The sequence below is a fragment of the Micromys minutus genome (assembly GCF_963924665.1).
Source record: "Micromys minutus genome assembly, chromosome: X".
NCBI lineage: Eukaryota > Metazoa > Chordata > Mammalia > Rodentia > Muridae > Micromys > Micromys minutus.
Genome location: NC_137970.1, coordinates 46,692,158 through 46,716,607, shown reverse-complemented (window position 1 = coordinate 46,716,607; position 24,450 = coordinate 46,692,158). Strand labels below are relative to the sequence as shown.

At 40.4% G+C, this 24,450-nt stretch overlaps 1 protein-coding gene across 1 annotated transcript; it reads right to left on the bottom strand.

The window, feature by feature from the left end:
* Positions 1-2,500: 2,500 nt before the first annotated feature.
* IGBP1 (immunoglobulin binding protein 1) lies at positions 2,501-23,586 on the bottom strand (the record flags this gene model as incomplete). The annotated part of the gene is made up of 6 exons (XM_080909555.1): positions 2,501-3,665; positions 12,404-12,516; positions 13,157-13,236; positions 15,051-15,246; positions 22,757-23,050; positions 23,396-23,586. 6 exons carry the CDS (start codon positions 23,584-23,586, stop codon positions 3,517-3,519), a joined length of 1,023 nt encoding a protein of 340 aa, XP_080765681.1. The 3' UTR covers positions 2,501-3,516.
* Positions 23,587-24,450: the final 864 nt, after the last annotated feature.

Below are 24,450 nucleotides of genomic sequence, written 5' to 3'. Positions count from 1 at the left end.
CCATCTATACATATTTCAGAGTGTATCTCTACAAGATACAAACTCCCCCCTTAAAACCACATAACTTAGTCTGGTGGCAAGTGCCCATAGTTCTAGCCCTCTGGAGGCCGAGGCCTGGAGATTTGAGGGCAGCTTGGGCAACAGTGAAACCTAGACTTAAAAAAAAAAAAAAAAAAAAAAAACAGGCATCATAGCACAAATTGAACAATTCCTTGTATAGCAAAACCCCAGCATTGCTTGACTGCAGCTTGGTTCAGTGGGTAGAAAGGAATGCAGGTGCTGGAGAAAGCTGTTTTGCAAGGAGAACATGGTGACAATGTACTATTGCTATAGAATGACCCACTGGGATGGGTGGAAAAGTGCCAATTGTGCCTATTAGCCAACCCAAGGCCAAAAGGAAGCGGAGGAGGCTCTTTTGGAGTTCAGATGACAGAGAACTGATTTTAGTTTCAAAAGTCCCTCCTTTTAAAAGTCCTTTAAGTGATAAAACTGAACATGTTGCTCCAGTCACAGAATCTCAAGAACTGAAACTAATCCAGAACACTATCTCAGGTTTTAAATATTTCTTTCTACCCCCCCTACTCTGTCTTTCTCAAGAGGATGTTGAGAGGTGCAAAAATAAAAAGGACACCACCATGGAATGCCCTAAAAAGAAACGCTGCATCTGATATTGGCAGTACCCTTCCAGAAACCCAAGGCCACCCAATATTGGTACTAATAATAATACCAATAGAAAAAGACAAAAAGATGACCGTGAGACCTGGCCTCCTTGATCCCTCTCTTCCTTTCCCTTTACTTCCTCACTTTACCTTCCTCTCAGTACCCTTTTGTTTTTATTTCTTTTGACAGTGTTATGTAGCCTAGTCTGTCTTCTTCTGGCTATGTAGCTAAAGCTAACCTTGAATTCCTGATCCCCCTGCCTCTACTTCCACAAGTTGGAATTATCCTTGTGTATCACCACACTGGACTTTTTCGGTCAGATCTCATTATATAGTCCAGGCTGGCTTTGAACCTGAAACCCTCTTCTATGTTGGAATTACAGGTGTTCACAGTGCACGGGGCAAATGCCTGCACTCACCTTATGCATTTCGATGCCTCGTTTAGCAGTGTCACAGAGATAGGTTCCGGAGTCATCTCTCTGATAGTTTCCTCCACTGGAGAATGAAGATATTATCTTGCTTGACAGGGTGCGAGAATAAATCAAAAAACAAGCCCCCCCCCCCCCCCCGCAAAGCAGCATATGCATGAGCAGAGATGTAGGCATACACAGACATACGCATGATGAGCAGAACTGAGAAGCAGTCAAGAGCATAGAGAAAGCCTGGGTCCTGGAATTCACCCAAAACCACTGCCTCTGAGACCCTGGAAAGCCTGGCTCTCGTGGGAGTAGAGAGGTGGTACTTTTTTGGTTCTGAGCAGTGAGCCATCAGGCATATAGTGCGAGGAGAATGGAGGAAGATGGGTTGCTCACCAACTCCCTCGGGCTTTAGCTGAGGGAGTAGAGGCGGGAAACTGGCAGAACCTTTTCTTTGCTGAGTCAACTGAGGAGCCCTTACGCCAATGGTGTTTAAATGGCAGTTTTAGTTTGGGGTTTTAAGGATGCTCCCACTAAGAAGTTGTCTTAAGATATGTGACTAAAAGGATAAGGAATGGAGAAGTGTAGGGTGGGCTTGGGAAAACAACTCTGCTTTGTCCAACTTTCTCTGTAGCACAAGGACAATATTCTTGCTTCTGCAAAGCCTTTGTGTTAATAATAGCGGGGAAAGTGCCTCCTAGTAAAGGCTTATTACTTGCTCTTTCCCTTCCTAGTGGACAGATCAGTCACGGACCTGATACCAACATGAAAGCCTTATTTTCCAGTTGTCTGACATTATACTTCATCATCCCAGACCTAGGAGGCACTGAACCCTATACCCTATATCCACTGAAGAAAGACACTTTTGGGTTTTTACTACACGAACTCACACAGGCTCCACCTGTCCAAGCCAGGATTAGAACCCACTTCGTGTGGTCTGCCTCTTGGGTCTCTTAATGAATTTGGACACTACAGAAAGTATAGTCTTTAAAGGACTCAGACCAAGGGGTAACCCAAGCTGCCAGTCTGTAAATAAAGTTCAGGGTGAGGTTCTAAGGGCAGAAGAAAAAGCTGTGGCTAGACGTAGCCTGGCAACCACTGGAGGAGAAATGGGAACACTGCTTCTAGCTCAGTAGGAAATTTCATCCATGCTCTACCAGTTTCAGGAGCCTGTGTGAGGGGGAGATGGATCCTTTATTAGGCAGTATACAAATATATTATCGGTAGCCTTCTTGCTGTCACCACCCACGAAACAACCTCCTCCTCAGCACCTGACAGCCCTCTACTTCCCACCCCATAAACAAGAGGGAATTGAGTCTCTGCAAAGCTTTCTCCTCAGCTAGACTGCAGGAGCTGGAATAAGAGGGCTGAGTCATTTTCCTCTTCAAAGGAAACCAAAGTGGACTGGAGCCACAGAACAAAAGGATGTTCTCTAAGCAGATAATAGGCTGCTCTTAGAGGGTACCAACCCCTCTATTCTAGAAAGTGGATTCTTTCAGTGTTAAGGTGCCTCCCTTTTCTCATTTCCTCATCTAATCAGTGGGAGTATCAAAGGCAGCCATTCCTACTATGCCAGGCATGGAATCATATAGAGAAAGAAGTCATCCCATGTGTTGGGGGTGGCTGTTTTTCACCTTAGGCTTAGGCTAATGCTCCTGTGATGTTAAAGGATACATCTTAGAAGCATCTTCTCTGGTGCCCCCATTTCACTTGGCCATAGATAGAACTAGGTAGGCAGGTAGGACTTTTATAACAGAGGCTTTTTATTTACTTAGTGCTTCATGTAGCTGAGTCTGGCCTTGAACTCACTTTGTAGATAAGGATGACCTTGAACTTCTAAGCCTCCTTCATCCTCCAAGAGATTACTGGATGAGCAAACATATTCATGAGATTAATTCTTTAATGCCCCTTCACCCATAGCTCTGATTTCTGAAACTCTTCCATCATCTCTTTATAGCACTGTTCCATAGCATGGGCATTGTTTACAGGGCTCATAGCACACCTAGTGGAAAGGAGAAAGTCTGGGCAATTCTTGCTCAGAATGACAGTAGGTGACAGGAAGTTCCATATACTCAGAGACCCACAGATGAATCCTGGAGCTCTCCACAGACAACAAAACTAGCTGATACCCACATCTGTGCATAGGCCCACATAATAGAGGGGGGTTTATTTTATTTTTGTAAGAGAATCAATTCATACTATCATTGATTATATAGAGTCATTTCTTGGCGCTCTTTTCTGACCACTTAAGAAATCAGAATACCATGATGAGATTAATAAAGCCAAACAAAAATTCACTGGTCATTACCTAGGGTACAAGCAAATATTTGACACTATCAAATGCAATGCAAGACTCCAAATGGCTGCTATCACTGCACCCTCCTGAAGTTGCCCTTGGTGTGAAGGTGTGCACCACATTGTCCTTTGGCCTACTGGAATGATTAGCCCATGTTCTGTCGGTTGCCATAGCCTCTGGGATGGGTGTCCTTCCAGTCATCCCACTCTCGCATCCTGTGCACAGCTTTCTCCTCATTCTCTTCATCCTTTTGCTCTTCATCTTCTTGCTGCTGAGCTGTTCTTTGGAAATCAGCTAACAGGAAAAGGAGAAAAAGAAGAAATGAAACCAAGGAAACGCAAATTGACATTAGGAGCTTAGCTTTGCTCTGTACACAGTACAAGCATGTGTGTGTGTGTGTGTGTGTGTGTGTGTGTGTGTGTGTGTGACTGTGTCTGTGTGTATAAGTATGTATGTATATTTATAAGAGTTTTATGAGCATCAGGAGCCCTCAGAGGGCAGAAGAGGGCATCAGATCCTCCAGACCTGGAGCTACAATTTGGTGTGAGACAAGACATGGGTACTGGGACCTGAACCATGGTCTTCTGCAAGAGCAGTAAGTGCTTTTAAGTACAAGTCATCTTGCCAGCCCCAATTTTCTTTATGATACTCACATTATCTTTCTATGTACTTATTTTTCCTTAAATTTGTTAATGTCACAGAACTTTTACACTGTCAAGCATTCGTGAGAATCAAATGAAAGAAATGTTACCATAGATAGTCATTCACTCTGATACTTGATTTGTCTGTTTTTTCATAATTTTACATTCTTTGATAATTTTTAAACAAGACTTGAAATTTAATTACTGCAGGTCTCCAGTTTTCCAGCAATTTGCTTTAAATAAACTTCACATTTGTCTCAGTTTACCTTTCAATAACACAATACCCACAAAATTTTCTGATAAAAGTATGTGTTTGTGAGGAGGGGTGGCTTGCCACAAAACAACTTGTGGCGGGTGTTTCTTTTTAAATAAGATCCCCCAAAGCACTGGAAAGAAAACCAAAAACAGACAAATGGGATTAACTCAAACTATAACAAAAAAAGTTTCTGTGCAGCCAAAGAAATGATCAACATTACGGAGATAACCTACAGGTTTGGAGAAAAGTCTACAACTAATTAGTGATATATATCGAGAGTATAGAAGGAACTCTGAAAACTCAATAGTAAGGAAGCCAAACCAAACTGTACAAATAATCTAATTTGAAATGGGGGGCTGGAGAGATGTCTCAGAGGTTAAGAGTACTTGGTTGCTCTTCCAGAGGTTCTGAGTTCAATTCCCAGCAACCACATGGTGGCTCAAAACTGTAATCTCATTTCCAGGGAATCTGACACCTTCAAACACCAATGCACATAAAATAAAAAATAAAAAAGGGCATCAAAAGACATGCAAATGACCAATAAATATATGAAGAAGTGGTTAGCATTATTACTTATTATAGAGACATTAGCCAAAAGTACAAGACTTTCAGTTAGAATGCTGCTTACGAAAAAGGAAAAAACTAAGTTCTAGAAAGACTGTGAGTAAAAAGAACTCTTGTATATTATTGGTGGGGTTATAAAGTAGTATAGTCACTGTGAAAAACAGTAGGAAGTTACTTACAAAGTATAAGCAGAAGGACCATATGATCTAGCAATCCCGCTACTGGGCAGATATCCAAAAGAAATTATATTAGTCTGTCAAGAAGACTTTTGCACTTTCATGCTCATTCACAGTATAAAACATGCAATCAACCCAAGTGTCTATCTTCTGATGACTGGATAAAGACATGTTACACATACATAATGGAATACTATGCAGAAACTTAAAAAGGATGAGCATCTTGTCATTTGAGGCGACATGGATACAACTGAAGAGCATTAAGTGAAATAAAGCAGGCGTAGAAAGGAGCATACACGATCTTACTCAGACATAGGATCTAAGAAAAGGCTGACAGCATAGAAGTTGGGAGTAGCACAGTGGTTCCCAGAGGCTTCAGATAGTGTATGGGAAAGGGTGGGATGGATAAAAGGATGGTTAATGGTCCTAAGTAACAGTTAAGCTGGAGGAAAATTCTGGTATTCTATTGCATAGAATAGTAACCGTAAATAATGATAATATACTAATAGAAGGAGGCCGTTAAGCTCAGTGTAGAGTGAAACCCAAGGTTTCATCCCGACAGCCACAAAAAGTGAACGGAAAAGCTAAAAGAATTTTGAATACATTCTTTTGGATATCTGCCCAGTGGTGGGACTGCTAGATCATATGGTTTGTCTATTTTTATTTGTTTTAATTAAGTGAAATGTTTGTGAAAACAGCTTTGTTTATTCTGATTTGAAAACATTATACAATATGTATGTATACTGAAACATTGAATGATACCCCTAAGTTTGTACCATTTTTCTATGTCAATTAAGAATTCAGTCTATTTATGTATCCAGTCTGATAGTCTATGTCTTTTTATTGGGGAATTGAGTCCATTTATGTTAACAGATATTAAGGAATAGTGGTTGCTGTTTCCTGCTATTTTTGCTTTTAGTGGTAGAATTATGTCTGTGTGTCTTTCTTCTTTGGTTTTCTTGTTTAGTTATTTTCTTGTTTTTTCTAGGATGTAGTTTCCCTACTTGTATTAGGTTTTTCATCAATTATTCTTTGTAGGGCTGGATTTGTGGTCAGATATTGTATAAATTTAGATTTGTCTTGGAATATCTTGGTCTCTCCATCTATGGTGATTGAGAGTTTTGCTGGATATAGTAACCTGGGCTGACATTTGTGTTCTTTTAGGATCTGTATGATATCTGTCCAGGATCTGCTAGCTTTCATAGTCTCTGTTGAGAAGTGGGGTGTAATTCTGATTGGTCTGCCTTTATATGATACATGTCCTTTTTCCTTACTACTTTTAGTATTCTTTTTTTGTTTTGAACACTTGTTGTTTTGATTATTATGTGTTGAGAAGAATTTCTTTTCTGGTCCAATCTGTTTGGAGTTCTGTAGGCTTCTTTTGTGCAAGCTATATTACAAGGCAATTGTGTTAAAAACCTCATGGTACTGGTACAGAGATAGGCAGGTAGATCAATGGAATAGAATAGAAGATCCAGAAATGAACTCTCACACATATGGTCACTTGATTTTTGACAAAGGAGCTGTAAACATTCAATGAAAAAAGGACAGCCTCTTCAACAAATGGTGCTGGTCCAACTGGCACTCAGCACGCAGAAGAATGAAAATAGACCCTTTCTTATATCCTTGTACAAAGCTCAAGTACAAGTGGATCAAATATCTCTACATTAAACCAGGTACACTGAAACTATTAGAAGAGAAATTAGGGAAAACCTTAGAACACATTGGCACAGGGGAAAATTTCCTGAACAGAACACCAATGGCTTGTGCTTTAAGACCAAGGATCAAGAAATGGGACTTAATGAGATTGCAAAGTTTCTGTAAGGCTAAGGACACTGTTAAGAAAACAAAACGGCAGCCAACAGACTAGGAAAGGATCTTTACCAATCTTACATCTGATAGAGGTCTAATATCCAATATATACAAAGAAATCAAGAAATTAGACTCCAGAAAATCAAACAATCCTATTAAAAAATGGGGTACAGAGCTAAACAAAGAATTTTCAATTGAGGAATATCGAATGGCTGAGAAGCACCTAAGAAAGTGCTCAACATCATTAGCCATCAGGGAAATGCAAATCAAAACAACCCTGAGATTCCACCTCACACCAGCCAGAATGGCTAAGATCAAAAATTCAGATGACAGCAGATGCTGGAGAGGCTGCGGAGAAAGAGGAACACTTCTCCACTGTTGGTGGGGTTGTAAACTGGTACAGCCACTCTGGAAATCAGTCTGGCGATTCCTCAGAAAATTGGACATAGTACTACCTGAAGACCCAGTTATTCCACTTCTGGGCATATACCCCAGAGACACTTTAATACACAACAAAGATATATGCACCACAATGTTCATAGCAGCCCTATTTATAATAGCCAGAAGCTGGAAAGAACCCGATGTCCTTCAGTAGATGAATGGATACAAAAATTGTGGTATATTTACACAATGGAGTACTACTCAGCTATTAGAAACAATGACTTTATGAAATTCTTAAGAAAATGGATGCATCTAGAGAATATCTTCCTGAGTGAGATAACCCAGTCACAAAAGAACAGACATAATATGCAGTCACTGATAATTGGATACTAGCCCCAGAAAGCTCTGAACACCCCAGAAACAACTCACCGACTATATGAAGCTCAAAAAAAAAAAAAAAAAAAAAAAAAAAAAAAAAAAAAAAAAAAAAAACCCACCACCAACAACAAAACCAACAAAAAGTGAAAGCCTCAGTCCTTCTTAGGAAAAAAAAAATAAGTGTAAGCACCCTCTCAGAGTGTGGGACACCTAGACCTTAAATCATTAACATTCCAAGAGCTAGGAATATAGCCTTGTGGCAATTTTTGGTATTCAAAGATCATTATGTTTAATCTATACACACCAGGAAAACTACAACTGTTTCCATGTTACATTCTGTTCTACAGGTACTTTATGCTTATGGTAACTAGTAAGACTTCAATACAGGCTATTAAACCTCTAAAAGAATTAAGTACTGACAAAAATATATTCATGTAGTGTTATGCCAAAATGCTTTTAAAAATCTGTACATGTATCTCTCTTTTTAAAATAAAGTTGTAAGAGGAAAAAAAGAATTCAGTCTAAAAGCTGATAAAGGTTTGGTTGTCAAATATTTATGCTAATTATACTTAACTTGTGTGTGTATGGGGTACTGGAGAATGAACCCAGCTTCAAACACTGAGCAAGGTGCTGTCCTAACTGAGCTGTACCTGCAACCTCCATTTTCTTCTTCTTGTGGCCCTAGGGGTGTGGGAAAATAAGAGGGCACTATACATTCTAAGCTGGAACTTGACCTCTTAACTACATTCCTGATCTCTAGTTATCCTTTCTGAAGCCAAATTGGCTAGTGAAAATGAAAGTCTCCCAATCTTTCTCAACATATGAGCTAAGTTTCTGTGGACTATTTCCTTGCAGAATTAGAAAGGCTATTTCTCTAGGGTAGTTACTTTTTCTTGATAGGAATGTTCTTTTCTCTTGTTTTTGACAGCAGCCCACTGTTCCCAGTCACCAGCAATAGCTCTCACTATGGCAGTGTCTCAATCTCATTTTCTTCAGGGAAGGAATCATGGAAATAAAGTTCCTGGGTCTCGAAATCCCTTTATACTTAAAAGCTTTTTATCAGATGCACTGTCTTGGCTCCTATTTTTCCTTGCTGACGATCATATATATTTGCTACTTGATTTTCTCACAAATGAAGTGTGTCATAGTTCACAGGCAGGCTAAGACTTTTTTAAAAAAGTAAATCATTTACAAATGTTGAGATATCTATGATATTTCATTTAATTAAAAAAATTTTTTTAAACCTAGTAGGTTTATTCAAATCAGTCTTACTCATTCTGGGTAAAATTTTCAGGAATATGCTATTTATACGTCTTTAATATTTGTCATTTTATCCAAAATCCTCTCTATCAAATATATAATTCTTATCCTTTATCAAAATATAATCCTTAGTTTATATTTTTCCTTGTTTAAAAATATTTAAATCTTTTTTTCATACAATATAATCTTGATCACATTTTCTTCTCTCCAAGCTCCTCTGTTTATCATCTGTCTTTCTGTTGATTCTCTTCTTTTCCCTGGTAAGGCGCTCTCCTTTCCTTTCCTTCTGCTTTAGCTTTTCCCAGTTTCCTGCTCCTGATTCAGAAGGCTCCTCTGTGGTCTGCACTACTTTTCAACTAGTATCTCCCATCTCATTTAGAAACCATTCCTATTTGCTCTTTTGTCTTGTTTTGCTCTTTTATGTTTTGAGACAGAGCAGCACAGTCTAGGCTGGCCGGGGACACAGTGAGTGGCTCAGGTTGACTTTGTTTTCAGCTTGTCCTGCTTGCCCCTCCTAAGAGCTAGGATCACAGCATTACTATCACCCTGGCTTCTGTGAACTTCCTTCTAGCTTGTTAACAGGCACTTCCAAAGTTCTAATTCATGTGTGTTCCTGGGTAACCGCCCCTTTCTTGATCAATATGGAATGATTGTTTTAACCAGTCTTCTGCTTCATCTAATATCACCATAGCTACTGGTAATAAGGTACAGAGTTTTAGATTCTTTTCACTTTTGATAATTGACTTTTACATTGTAAAATACAAAATTTCCTATTGATAGTAGGCAGTTGTATAAAGATCACTGATTTTTGATTTCTCGTTTACATTTAAGGAGTTCTGGATTTGGCCATTCACTAGATGAGCGGTGGCATCTCACTGTTTTAATTTCTGTTATCCTAATGACATGATGTGAAGCATCTCACATCTTATTTAGTGAAATGTCTAATTAAGATAAGTTTGGTCTATTTTATTTCATCTGGCGGTACATTTTCTTATTAAATCTTAAGAGAGTATTTTAGATAGCAGTCCCTTATCAGATACACCTTTTAAAATATTTGGTATCAGCCTATAATTTATCTTATTCTGTGAGTGTATATGTGTGTTTATGTGTACACTCTCTCTCTCTCTCCTCATGACCTGGTTCAGGCCGCCGGCCTTGTTTAGTCTCCTATTTTCTCTTTCTGCTCTGGACTATTCCAGATGCCTCTGGCATCTTTCATATCTACATATCTCCCTCTATCTCATATCTACAACAAAAACCTCCTCAACCATTACTTGGAGTGGTCACGTCCTCATTTCATTTAACAGGGTGACAATTTCCCTGCCCTCCCCCAGGACTTTAATATACTTGGCTGTCTTTGGCTCCTACTGTTTCTAATGGAACACCAACAAGAATTCCCATCTTTGCTATCTGTGTACTTTACTTCTGTATACTTTCAAAATTTCCTGCATAGGAATATATTTGTCTCTGTGCAGAGACCAAAGGTTGACACTGATGATCTTCCCAAACTGCTTTCTAACTTATACTTTCAAGGTCTCTGAATGAACATGGAATTTACCAATTTGTCTAGCCTGGCTCAGCAGGGAGCTTCAAGGAACCTTCCGCCTTTGCCTCCCCAGAACTGGAATTAAAGGATATACACCATTATACCTGGCTTAAAACAAAACAAAACACGACTTCTAGGGACTGAACTCATGTCCTCATGCTTGTAGAGATATACATATGCTCACAGAGACACATATAAGTAAGTCAAAGCCAAATCTTTAAAAATATTAATAAATATTATTTATTTGTGTTTGTATATGTGTATGAGGTCACACATGCCACATCATGTTAGAGGAGATTAGAGGATAACTTATGAATTGACTGTTTCTCCACTATGGGTCATGGAGATGAATGTTAGGTTTAGTCTTGGAGGCGGCCACCTTTATCTGCTGAACCATCTCAATGTTATTAGTATACATACTTTATATACACAGAGCGCCGTTACATAAGAATTCCAGAGCATGAAGGTATCATACGTAGAAAAAGTTTAAACTCTGCTCCATCATGTCCTGTACAGCTGTGATATTCAGTGGGCTAAAATGTATTTTACATGTATATGGGATGTGTACCCACATGCGCATGTACAAGCCAAGGGTTGATTGTGCTGCAATACATTATATACTGGAGTGAAATCCTTTATTTGAGCCAAGAGCTCGTGTTTCAACTAGTCTAGCTCACTAGCTTACTCTGGGAGTCCCATCTCTGTTGCCTAAATGCTGAGATTCCAGGCCGAGCACCACATCCACCCAGCAATTACAAGGGTACTAGGCATCTGAACTCCATTTGTGATGCTTTTGAGGCAACAACTTTAGCTGCTGAGCTCTTCTTGGTGCTTAAAGCTATCTTCCTTGGTCTAGCTTCAATATACCATGGGTTAATTAAGATATCACCCTGTGCTAAGCTGAGGAACATCTGTATTATAGAGATTTCTAGCCTCTAAAGAATAATGACTTGTACTTCTAGAAGGCCTTGGAACTGCTTGAAGCCAAAACGCCTATTTATCTTTCTTGTATTGATAAATATTCTCCAGTTCATTCGGGCTCCTCTGGTGTGATTCTTTCCTTTCCAGGATTTTTCAGATCGCTTTGCATTGCGATGGTCTACTTACATTCAGCTCTCCCATTCCTCAGCCAATAAGTCTACAGATTGCTATCTGAGTTTTAATTATTCTATGTCCTGAAAGTACAGCATGCCCAGAGGTGAAAAGCTATAAAACAAAAACAAAACAAACAGTACATCTTTCAAATGGCCACTTTTCCCCCTATGTTATTAGAAACAGTACTAACACAGGAAAGTTAGGCTTGAATTTAAATCCTAGCCTGGCCACTGTATTTGTTAAGGCAAAGTAAGTCACTTCTTAGAGACCATATCGTCATCCTAAAATCTAAGAAAGTATGAATGTTTCCTTCGCATAATTAAGAGTCGAAGGAGACAAGAAAACTAAGGCTCAGCTGGGTACACAATGTCTCATCTGTTATAGGGCAGCAAGTGTATAGGTCACACCAGGCCTGCATGTGACTGCTCTTCTGCTACATAATGCATATTTCTCTTACCCTTCCCCATCAGCCCTTTCAAAGAAGCTTCAGAGTACCAACCTACTAGGGCCTAACCACCAAACTGGGCACAGAGAATATATAACACCAAAAGTCCTGCTCTCAAGGAATCATAAGTTCCCTTCCGTCCTTCAAAGTGCAGCCTGCCCTCCAACTTATGCCTGTTTCTGGTCACTTTGTAGGACATGTAGGGAGTTGCTGTTTTATGAATATTTCGTTCAGTTTCTCTTTTTTGACTGTACAGGGACCAGCATGATACAATCTGCTGTCAGTGTTACAAGTGGGTTTTTGGTTTTGCTATCTGTTTTCATGGCATAATTGGAGAGATCCAAAAATGACACTTCTCTGAAGCAGCTATTTGCTTTAATGGTAAATGACATTGACAAGATGACTTCTGTCAGACTGCTCGGGTTTTTAACTGTGAAGGCAAAAGAACTAGCAGTACATACATCTCAGCACTTCATACCTGATGTGGGCTTGGCTATTCCCCGATCTGGTAATGCTCCGTATTTCTGATGTTGTTCATACCAGTCATTCACCGTCATAGTTGCCAGGCTTGGATAACCAGTTCCAAACACTCTGCAAAAATCACATTTCATTTAGAGAACTAAACAAATACAGCAAGATTGGATAGCCTTTTTCCTCTTTAGTGATGAGGCAGGTTTCATTGCCCTACATGGCAATCTTTTGGGGACTTGTACAAACTTCTTCAGCAATGCAGAAAAGGGGGCATCCAGAAGACAGCATTGAAGTCAAGAGCCCAGGGTCATCTCCCAAAAACTAGTTCCAAGGGCCAGCACTCTACCGCGACACTGTGAATTGGCAATTCACAGTTGGTGGTTCTGAAACATGGAGAATACTTTCCTGTGAGCTTGTGGAATAGCTCAAAACCTCAGAATTAAATCACAAGTAGGCAGATACGTCCTTCTGAGAACTGCTCAGGAAGGCAAGATAATAGGGAAAAACATGTAGAGCATGCAATTCTGTATTTGATTCACTGACTTCATTCTGTGTTATCTGCTTATTTTCAAGTTTGGTGTGAAGAGAATGTCTGAGGAAAGTAGCAGAATAGCTTTAGTCTCTCTGCTGAAAGCGCACCATCCATAGCTGAAGCCATGACTTTGCAAGAGTGCCCATTTTGTATTTTACTCAAGCATTGCATGGAACCATCGAAACTAAGGCTGCGGAGGCAGGTCAGACTACAGGAAGTACTACCTACTTGGCTTGTGCCTTGTTCCGAGTGAGGATGAAGGGTTTCATTGGAGGCTTCTCTGGAAGAGATGAGTGACAAGCTGATTCCTAAGAAGAAAATTAATTTTAGAGGTTCATCTGCCAGTTTACTCATTTTGTCGCTGAAGTTTTCAAGTCCGTTTGGTGTGGAAAAAGCTCTAGGTTCAAAATTCCCTCCCTTTCTATCATCAGTGGTCAAGCTTTATACTTTGTTTAGATTTATCTCTTCTCAGGGAGAGTTAGGTGTGAAGATCAGAGGATGATTTGGAAGAGTCAGTTCTTGTTTTCCAACATGTGGCTTTGGGGGAACAGACTTGGGTCATCAGCCAACTTGATGGCACCTTTATTAATCAGTCTTGAGGGGTGTTATGTACTTTGCTAAAATGAGACAGAGCAAGAGCTCTCAGGAAACTTTTTATCACAAAGAAAAAACCATTTGGTTTCAAGATCGTCCCCATCTAAAGAATGGAGTTCTAATGCCTCCTCCTGCCATGTTCTACATAAGCTCCTCAAGCTGAATCTGAAGCATGTCCCTTCAGACCAGCCTTCTACAGAAAAGAATTCAGAGCTTTCTCAAAGTTCTTTCCAATGTCATTATGCCATTAATTTCCAAGAACCTCTAGGATATTTTAGAAAGTGTTGTCTGTCAGTAAGGGAGGGAGGACAGACCAGTGGGTTTTATAGAAAGCTATCTAGGCATGCTGAAACAAAGTCTGGTTAAGTAGAAAACGGTCACCTCATTTTCATAGTACCAATACCACACAAGAGAGAACAAAACTACTTACACCTAGCAAAGCAGGGACAGGAAAGGACTCAGAAGAGTCTAACCTCAAAATGCCAGAAAACCACTCATCTGGAAAAAAATGTTCAAGGGGCCTGACCATAGACTAGTAAAAGTTCATTTTTTGGTCCTTTAATATGAAGGTTGCTATTTTTCTTAGCTAAGAGCTCCCAGGCTCATTAGGACAAGCCAAATGAAAAGGCAGCTGTGCCAAGGACTTGGATCAATTATTGTGGTGGCTGATCAAGACATTTCATGTTGGGTCCTGTACCAAAAAGCAAGTGGCTATAGTGCATATACTTTTTTGAAACAGCTCCAGAACAAGGTTGGGATGTTCTACACTCAAAAGCTCTTCTACAAGGTTGTATATGAAGATGCCCTGCTTCGATGTCTCCTGCCTGGGTGATCAACTAGTCTGAGTGTGCAACTGGGTAAGGCTAAATTCTAAGTCCCCAGCCCACATTCACTCTCTGCTCTTTTGCCTCATCTTCCTTGTCTCTCTCCCCTACTTCCCACAGTTCTGCTCTTACCTGTTCTAGTCCTGTTCTTCCCCTTCTCTACAATTAAGTAGATTATAAAGGTCCCCTTCCCCCTCTCTGCCTTCTTTTCCCAGCCAAAACCGATTCAGATTTTAATGGAAAAGCATTTCCTTGATACCACCCACTTAGAACTAAGTACCTTAGATTAGAAGGTATCAGGGAAGGCTGCTGTAATGAATCAGAAAGTGACTCTGGCAAAGCATCAGCCTTTCTCCACTTGTCCTAATGTGTGCAATGCTGTTATGGAGATTGACAAAGATTTAGTTTTTGCAGTGCTGAGGATTAAATGAGGGCAAGTTAATTAAATGCTGGACAAGTCCCCATCACTGAGCTACTTTTCCAGTAAGTTATTTTCTAGTGTTTTATAATTTTTGTTTAGAGATCTATGGTTTTGTATCTTTGACAGACCTTAAACTTGTAATCCTTCTGCCTCAGCCTCATTGAATAGCTGGAACTGTCACTGCTATATCCAGCTAAGGATTTTCATCTGATTTCTCTCCTGCAGAATGTTCAAACTTCTGGTGGCAGCTTCCCATTGCTCTATGGTCAAGGACAAGGCTTACCTCTCTTGGAGAGTCTTTTTCTTTCAGGATCTTTATTTCCTGGTCAATGCTCTCAATCTCTTCTAAGCTGATACCAATCCACCTCCGAAGGTGAAGGAGGTAATATTCACGAACACGCTCATCATCTGCTTGACCACTTTCCACAGCAGATTTCAGTGCAGACAACCTATGCTCCACCTCCTTCTTCTGCTTGTATCTGTTCCACAGAAAAGCATTACCCATGAACTTAAAAATACAGATTTCTTCAAAAGGCTATAGTAAGGTCTGCCTTTGCAGATGTCCAGGTAGTATGTATGCCGCTTCCTACCTTGAAAGTAGAGTCTATGATCTAGGAATGGGTTCTATAAGCCAGAACCAATTCTCACACTACAAATCAAGACAGGACCTAGGCATATCTTGATCTCGGTTGAGACCTATCATCTTTCAGCATGAGATGCTTTAGCCATTTGGATGTATCAGTCCTTACTCAGCTGGATGCTCAGTGTCAGAGTGCTTCCAGTAAGTCCTCCACTTTGGAAGTCACATCTTCAAGGCATGCCAAAATCTGAAAAGGTCACTGTTGACCTGCCACCAATGCCAGGACTTCCTTATGAAACTGCTGAAAAGCTGGTCATCTTTTTTCTTTCAGGTAAAACCTTCCTGAGGTAGATCTTCTGACTCATCTCTATCTAGTTATAAGACTCAATGATCTCAGCTGCCATTTCCAGGATGCATTCTAGTATCTCATCTATCATTCGTCTGCCAATTCTCTCCAGAGTCCGACAAGCACTTACAAAGGACAGTCCTTGCTTTCAAGCAGCTTTCTTCCTAATGGAGGAAGACAAATCAAAAGGGATACATGCTATGATGCAGCAAGAAGCAAGGCAAATGGACAGAACAATGATGGGGAACTAGGCATGCTAGTTATATAAAGTGAGCAGAAGCCATCCTTCTGAAGAGATAGCCTGAGAAAAGTCATCATGGAAAGAAAGTGGGAAGTCATCTGACAGCCAGAAGAGGAATCTAAGGGAAAAGCAAATGTGCATGGAGGAGTGTCTACAATAGACAGAAAGCAGGGAAAAGAGATAAGATACCAACATAACTTTAGGTAATGATGACCTTAAGAAATAGGGAGACAGCAGTGCAGGTGGCAAGAGATAAATGCATTTTAAATACAAAACAAGTGACATGTTAGATATGAAGGCTTGCAAACAAACAGGAGCCAAGTCAAAATGCCAGGACTGCCAACAAAAGTGTATCAAAATCCCTTGGCCTGGAAGCCCCATTCTGCACTTCCAGAATAGAATGCTCTTCTGCAGGGGTCCCTAGATAAGTTCTTAGCTTCAAGTGGATGGAGAGTTTAAGGTGAGGGGAGTGTTCCTCAAAGTTAATACAGAACTCTATGTGGACGCAGTCTCTTCTTTCCTTCCTTTGCATGCATGCCTTCTTCCTCTTTTCTCATTTCCCTCATCCCCTGCTTTTCTTTTCAATCTTATTTTGCCAAGAACAGGTTTATCCCTAAGTCAAGGACCACTGCACTGGAGACACTGTTATAAAAACCGATTAAGCTCTTCTTTAACCCAAAAACAAAGTATCTTGTATGTTACAAATTGTTATGGTATCACCATTATGTAGCCTTTTGGGTAAAACAATACAAAGGTCAATTCCTAGTTCAGGAGTGCTACTACAAATAGTACTTGAGAATGTTTAACTGGTTACACAAATGGCTACTTATCCTCTTCCAGGGAGGTGCCTAGGTCATAGGAAAACAACATACAAGAGTCCTAGAATGTATATACTTTAGGGTAAATTCTGGGTGAGCCTAGTGGTCCTCTAAGTAAAGTTGTTTGGCTTTTCTCCTTCTCCATGATCATTCAACTCATAAACTATCTGCTCCGTTCCTTCTTTTCTATGTTTTGTTTATGAGACTTAGCTCTTGTCCATCCTTTAGAATCCTGGTTCCTCAGCACCTGTTTTTTCAGGCCAGTGGCTTTAAAAAAAGCACACAAAACAAAAAGCAAAAGAAAACAAACGTCTCCCCCAAAACCACACAGAAAATTTTCTCTTAGAAAAGGAACCTTTTTTACATGAGAATTTGAATACACAGGACCTCAGTAAGTAAGATACAGCTAAAAATGTGCCTTGGCAAAATTAGAGGAAGGCTCTCAACATTACTCAGACACTGGTAGAACCATAAGGCTCTAAAGGACAGACTGACAACCACTGTCTAAACGACATCAGTGTTTTAGGAACCCCTGACTGGGAAGTTTCCTTATGCTTTTCCAAGCAGTTACAGAGCACTAATTACAAATCTGTATCAAACGGGCCAACTACAAATGTCTATTATCAGACATGGTTAACGTTTATGCAGATTACATACCAGCATCATGCTAACCTGATGGCCAGGTAGTTTTAACACTAAATTTCTCTCAATCTTCAATTCTCTGCTCCACCCTACCTCATCTATCATTTATTTCATCCTGCTTTCTATCAATCTTGTCCCTGTCCACTTCTGTCAGGCATCAGGGTCAGTTATCAGCTTCCATATTAAAATACATGTTCACTCTACAGTTTTCTCCCCCCCCCCAGAATCACCTTTCTACAATGCACTTGATACCCTGTCTAGTGACCTATGCATTAGAAGGAACAGTTTCAATTCTACCTTGGCCATTTACTAGCCATGTAATTTTGGTCAAGTCAATTTGAAAAGCACACTCTCATAGCTTTATAATGCAGATCTACTTCATAGGGCTATTATAGGATCAAATGGAAAAATGCGCAATAAAATTCTTTACAAAGAGCAATATAAACAATGATAGCAGATGAAAAAACTAAGTTTAGGGAGGAGATTGCCCCATCTATTAAGTGGTAGACGTCTGTCACCCCAAAATGATGATTCTAAAGAATCAATGTTTGCAATGCTGTATTGCTTCCATCTTTTAGAAAACTACACCGTCTGTCTCTCTAGATACCTCCAAGGTTTAACTATAATGTAATACTGGTATGGGTACCATGAGATACAGTACAATTGGAATACTAAAAATACACTACTAGTCAAGGACTCTGACTTTAAGTCCCAAGTCTAGAGACTGAAAGTTATACTATGCTAAATATCACGAATTAAAGTATGTGTTAAGGTGTGTGTGTGTGTAGGAGTGGCCTCAGAAGGGATATAATATTTTGCTTCTGCACTTTGTTGGGTCTCTTCTGATTGGTATTTCCTTCCTTTTTCTCTCTCTCCTAACTTGCCCCAACTCTGAATTTCTATCTTTTCCACCTATATGTTTTCCCCTGTTGGAAGAGACATCTATATTCACTAAAGTAGAGAGATCCTAAATGATTTGCATGAGTCACAAAGTTTTAGTTGTATATTTCCATTTGTCTATGGAAGTGGCTGTCTAGTTGTCACTTAAGGACCTAAATGCACTAGGTCTTATTACTTACCCGGCTTCTACTTTCATTTCTGTGAAGAGAATGGAGGCGCTGTTACTCAAACACACTCATACTCAGTCCTCAAAGATGATTAAGAGAATATGCACAGGGAAGCAGATATGAGAGAAGACATACCATTTAGGTGTTTTATTTAGGATAGTCTCAGTATCTAGAGTCATGAATAGAAGGAGTTACAAAAAGCAAGATTCTAATAATTTTGTGAGGGGGATTTTCTTTTCAGTATGGAAAATTGAGCCCAGGCCCTTCAAGCATGCAAGGTTAGCACTCTATCATTTAGCTACCCATTTGCCCTGAACAAATTTTCTAGTCATGTAAATACTTCTTATAAAAGTAGTATCTGGATTAGCTGTAACTTTCCTTTTATTGTTGTGTTCCAGTTGCGGCCCCGGTTTCCATTCAGTATTCTGTACACAGCCCTTCATGCAGACGTCTGCTCATACTCCTCTTAGTGCTTCTGTCAGATTGGACTATTGTCTGTTCCCTGTACATACTCAACTCTGCTTCTGTTTTGGATATGCTGTTGTTCCTTCTGTTTGTCAACAATAAATACTGGAGCACTTTGTACATGCCCTGTGCTAAGCATACTGTGGTGCACAAGAGAGAAATGTCTCCTACCCTTACAGAGCACACGTTCCAGGAGAAAAAAGAACTTGAGATGAACACATGACATAACTGCACGACAGCTACGTGCCATGAAGCAAACAAACGTGGAGGGAAGAGAGAATGACAGATGTTAATTACTTAAGGAGACTGGTGGGAAAGGGCTCTCTATAGAATAACATTTAAGCTGAGACCTACACAATGAAGAATTAGCCATATGAAGAAAATTGAATACAAAGAGAACAGCACATGCAAAGAAGGAACTGGTCTGTTCAAAGAACTGGAAGGTAGCCACTGTAGATAGGGTCTGGTGAGCATGTGATGAAACTGGAGAAACAGACATTAGATTACACAGGGCCTTGGCTACCTGAGGTTGGGATGTATGATGGCTTAGATCAAAGTGTGCCAGTGGAGATGGAAGGCAACAAGGATGTAAGATAGCATTTGTTGTCAGAATTCATAGGCCCGGGGGATGGACTAGATTACAAAATTCAAAAAAGATACAGTTTGAAGCTACCTTGTAGTTTCCTGCTTACATATCCAGGTGGATGGTGGTGCACTTACTGAAACAGTGAAGACCTGGGTATGTGTGCACTTTCGGGAGTGAAAAGCCATGGTTCTGAGCTAGATGTAGAGTGCTTTCCTAGTATGCCTGAGGTCCTGGAATCAATCCCTAGCACTAAAACAGAAAAGGAAAAGAAGAAATAGGAAAAAACCTAGTATCTGTGAAATACCCGTAAGTGGTGTTAGGATCACGGAAGAATTACAGGATAGTATCATGAGTCCAGGAGCATCGGTATAGAGGTAGTATTGACAACTCACCTGTCACATCGGTTAAAAAAAAAGTTCAGATCAAGATTACAGGCCAAAGAAATGGAAATCAAAGTTAGATACCTTTTCCTGTTTGACTACTAGGATTTGCTAGTGTTGACATTCAGGTAGCGTAAAGGGCGAAATACTTAAGACTTTGTTCTTGTGGATGGTAATGTTGTTGTCATTCCCCAAGAGTCTTAAAATATTCAAAGAGGATCTAGTCCAAGGAAACAGCAATCACAGCAGTATAAATGTTTGCTCATAGTATTACTTAGAATTCCATACACACCCCAAGCAAGCAAGCAAGCAAGCAAGCAAGCAAGCAAGCAAATAAAAAACCCACCCCAAAATGCAAGCAAACAAAACCAGATCTAAATACTTGACAGTAACAATTTAAATGATTATGGTACAACTAGAGAATGGAATATTACAAAACCATCAAATATGGTTTGAAATGACAGGGGAAATGCTGACAACATTAGCTTTTAAAAAACAGGATAAAAGCTGTATTATAGTATTCTTCATAATTTATTAACTAAAATAACTGTATATCTGAAAGAAAAACATAGCAGAAAGTTAACAGTGACATCTACGACTACTAATTAAGGCTTATTTTTGATTTAAAATATTCTTGATTTGCAAATTTTCAACAATAACTATTATTACTTTCATATTCAGGAAATCTATAGTTTCTAATTTTAGTGATCTTTCAAGACTAATCTCACAGGTCACTGGGTTGAAACCTTTTCCTCACTCCTCCAACCAGGTGTTGTCACTTCCTTACCTTTCTCTGTATCTCAAGGCATCTACAGTCTTTCTGGGTGTAGACACCAGTCACTAGCTTGGGTTCTGATCTATGCCTATGGGCAGTTGAGTTTCCAAGAGTAGATTCTGGAATCCATTTGGTATCATCCTAGCCTATGTCTTAAATCATTTGCTGTGACTCACTGTTCCCAATTACAGTTTCCTTCCTTCATACCTTTAGCCCCTGAACTTGAAAAATTTAAGATGTCCCCTCTCTCTTCTGCTTTCTCTCTGTGTATATGCACATGCACTATGACTCAAACTTGGTGCCTTGTATATGCTAGGTTGAACATATTTTATTCACAAGGTTACTGTCTATCAATCAGAATCAAAGCTTCCTAATAATACTGACCTTGGCTAGTTTTGTAACATCTGGACCAGTTCCTAGCATTTGTGAAGGGCTTAGTGGGTATTTGCTGGATAAACTAATTCTCAAACTTCTAGAGTCCAAGTCTTACCTCTGAGTCTTAGGGTATCAGGCATCTCTATTTAGATATCTTGGAGGTTACCTCAAATTCCACACGTCTCAGTACTTGTTATGCTCTACCCTATCACAATCCATGTTTATAACTTAAAATATATTCTTATTACCTCAGAATTTCAGATACACTGCATATAGTGTTTGGTCACATTCACCCGAAACTCCTTCCAGATCAAACTGACCCATCCCATCTCCTTGTCCTTTTCTTTCTTTATAGCCCAATCTGTGCTATTTACCCATGGGTACAATTTATGCTTCCTCACCACATTAAAGAGGTACCACTGTTATTTAATTTCACTTAAGACTGGACCCGAGGCTTAGATAGGTTAAAGAATGTACTCAAAGTCCAATGCCTTATAAGGAAAGCTGAAACTCCAACCCAGAGCACTGTTTCTGCAGTCTTACTTTTAGCCAGATGTATAACTGCACTTGATCTGGACTGAACTATGCTAAGAGTTTAATATGTTAACTCTGCTAGTCCTCCATAAAATACTCTATGATGGAGTACTTACTATCTTCATTTTACACCTGGGGAAATTCAGAAATCTACCCCAAATCACAAAGTACCTAATGATGGATTAGTACTTAGGATTTGAACCTCTCAAGTTTGCTCCTTACCTTCCTCACATCCTCAGTTCTCTCTGGTGTGAACCCTACAACACTCTTTCTCATTATTCCTTCTTCCTCCTTCCACCTTTTGGCTCTAGCCTTATTTTACTGCTCAGGAGCAGGCCCTGTTCTCCACCTACACAGCGCCATGTCAGCTCTGATCATTTAATGCCTCAGTGGCTTTACTAACACTATTGCTCTGGTGGGCTAATGCCATCCTCTCCTCTTCCCCAGCCTCACATTCCTAGTCCTCTTAAACACCTCAGAACAGGACATCCCCTTCCTGAGAAGTCTTCTCACTTGTCCCCTCTCTGCCTGTGTGTTTCCCCTCACAGCATGTTGTACTGCCTTGTCCACGATACTTTCCCTCACCAGAGAACCATGATCACCCACATTCATACAAACACCCAATCAGTTTGTATCACCAGGACCTAACTTTGTTCTTAAGACACTGAGCATTCATTGAATTTTCTTTTAAACTAAGATTAAATCAAGGTTACATGATACTGTTCCCGGGGCTATGATTAATTCAGGATGCTATACATTCTAGCCTGTATGCCTTCTGAACAGAATTGCTCAGTTAATAGTTCAAAATAGTGTGTACTTTTGGAATATTTTCCCCATACAAACAGCATTATGCAGTGATATGGAAAAGGTTATGATTTACTTTGCTGAACCTAATGGTTAGGTTGATAAACATTGCTACTAGTGTGAACCATAAAGTGTATGTAGAGGGGCTGGAAGGGGGGTCCTGAAGCTTTAGTACAACCCTGTACTAAACTATGGTAAAGGCTTGTTAAGATTCAGGAAAGTTTGCTTTCACCAGGGTCTATGTTCATTAAGAACCAAGAAAATAACATACACTATTCTGTAGTACACACACACACACACACACACACACACACACACACACACACAAACACATGCACCCCCAACTACAGCCCTCGAATTACAGCCATTGACCCACCTCTCTATTTTAGCCTGTCTTTGAGATGCCATAGCAACGAGATTTGGATAGGCCATGGAGGAGCTAGCAGTATTATTTTCAGCTGAATTATTCTTGGTTTGGGGTAGCACAAACTCTGCCACATGATAGCAATGACACTGAGTTAAGAAATGTATGAAGTGTTCTCGAGCCCGCTGCAAATGATCTAGACGCTTGCTGGGGTTGACTTGTTTCATGGTGAGAGCTCCTTGCAATGCTGGCAACATCAGGTACTTCAGGTCGGTGGAAGCAATCTCTTCCAAATCTTCATTTCGGCTGGAAAGAGCAAAGAGGAGGTTATGACGCCTGGTTGAGCATTAAACTGTGGCCTTTGCTTCTAGGGAAGAATAGGGCTGGGAGAGTGATGCGAAGACATTGGCCAGATTAAAAGAAAGTGGCTGAGCTTGCATACCCAGGACTAGGCTGTCAGCCGTACACGAGGGAGCATTGTCCTGGGATATTAGACATCTCAAAAGAGAAGTGGACAATGGAAAGAATGCACACAGGGTGAACAAATAGAAAACGAGCGGTTTTAGCCTTAAAAGTCCTTTCCACCCAAGTGCAATAGCTCTGCCCTTGCTAACTATTCGTTCTCTGCAGCTACTGCCCTCTCCCCCATACCTGAACAAATCAAGCTGCGATAACATTCCAGCAGCCTTCTCAAGGAGTTCTAGTCCTTTGGACACCTTATCCTGGATTGTTCGGGAGCCGGTGGGTTCAGTTGCTATTTCCACGTCCTCCAGAAGTTTCTCGCTCGTTTTGAAGAGCTCCGGAAGCCGCGGCAGCAGTAACTCTTCTTCAGACGCTGCCATCTTGTGGAAAGAAAGAAACCCGGAAGAATTTCTACTGAAGTCAAAGGTAAACTCCGTGAAGACGAGCCCCAAAGCTCTCATGACACAGGAAACAGTACCGCATTGGCCAGCGGCTTGTTAACAAAGCTTCCCAAATGACTTCTGGGAATCGCAGTTTTTCTGGCCCTGGCAACCGTTTCTAGGGACTTATTTCCAGTGAGCCGCCTGTTTTAAAGTCGTACGTGCTCTTTTACTAAAGATGGGCTCCACGTGGCCAGAAGTGGAATTGCAAGTTCCTAGGACTCTAAGGCCCGGGAGTGGCGGGGCTGATTTCTAAGCTCCAGCCGCGCGAGGAGGCGAACATGTTCCGCGCGTGGAGGACCACACGCGTGCCTTGACTGGGAAGTCAAGTCGTTCGCCGAGCACTGATGACTAGGGGCCATTCTCTCGGTTTTTGGGTCGGTGTACCATAGCGGGCTTGAAGTTGCGCTCTCAACTAGTGCCCACCCACCGCGCCACAGCCTTCCCTATACATAGGAATGCCCTTTGGACCAGCACCCTGTGAAGCCTTTCTCTTCCATCAGGAACATTTGAAAACTTGCAACTCTCATCTACCAACAGCTGCCTTCCTTTCTTGTAACTTTCCTTCCAGGTCACACTTCTATGCAATCTTTGACTCTCACCCAGCCATATGGGTTTCTTCTGTGCGCGCATACTGCACAGACCACAATGCATTAATGGCTAGTGTTTTACAAAAATCTATCTACCTTCCAGAATGATTCTGATCCATCTTAGCACCTCCTCATACTTAAGTTACCCAGTCATGATATATATAGAAAAATAAAGCCATCTCTTTGGAAATCAGCCCAGCTTTGCACAATGACG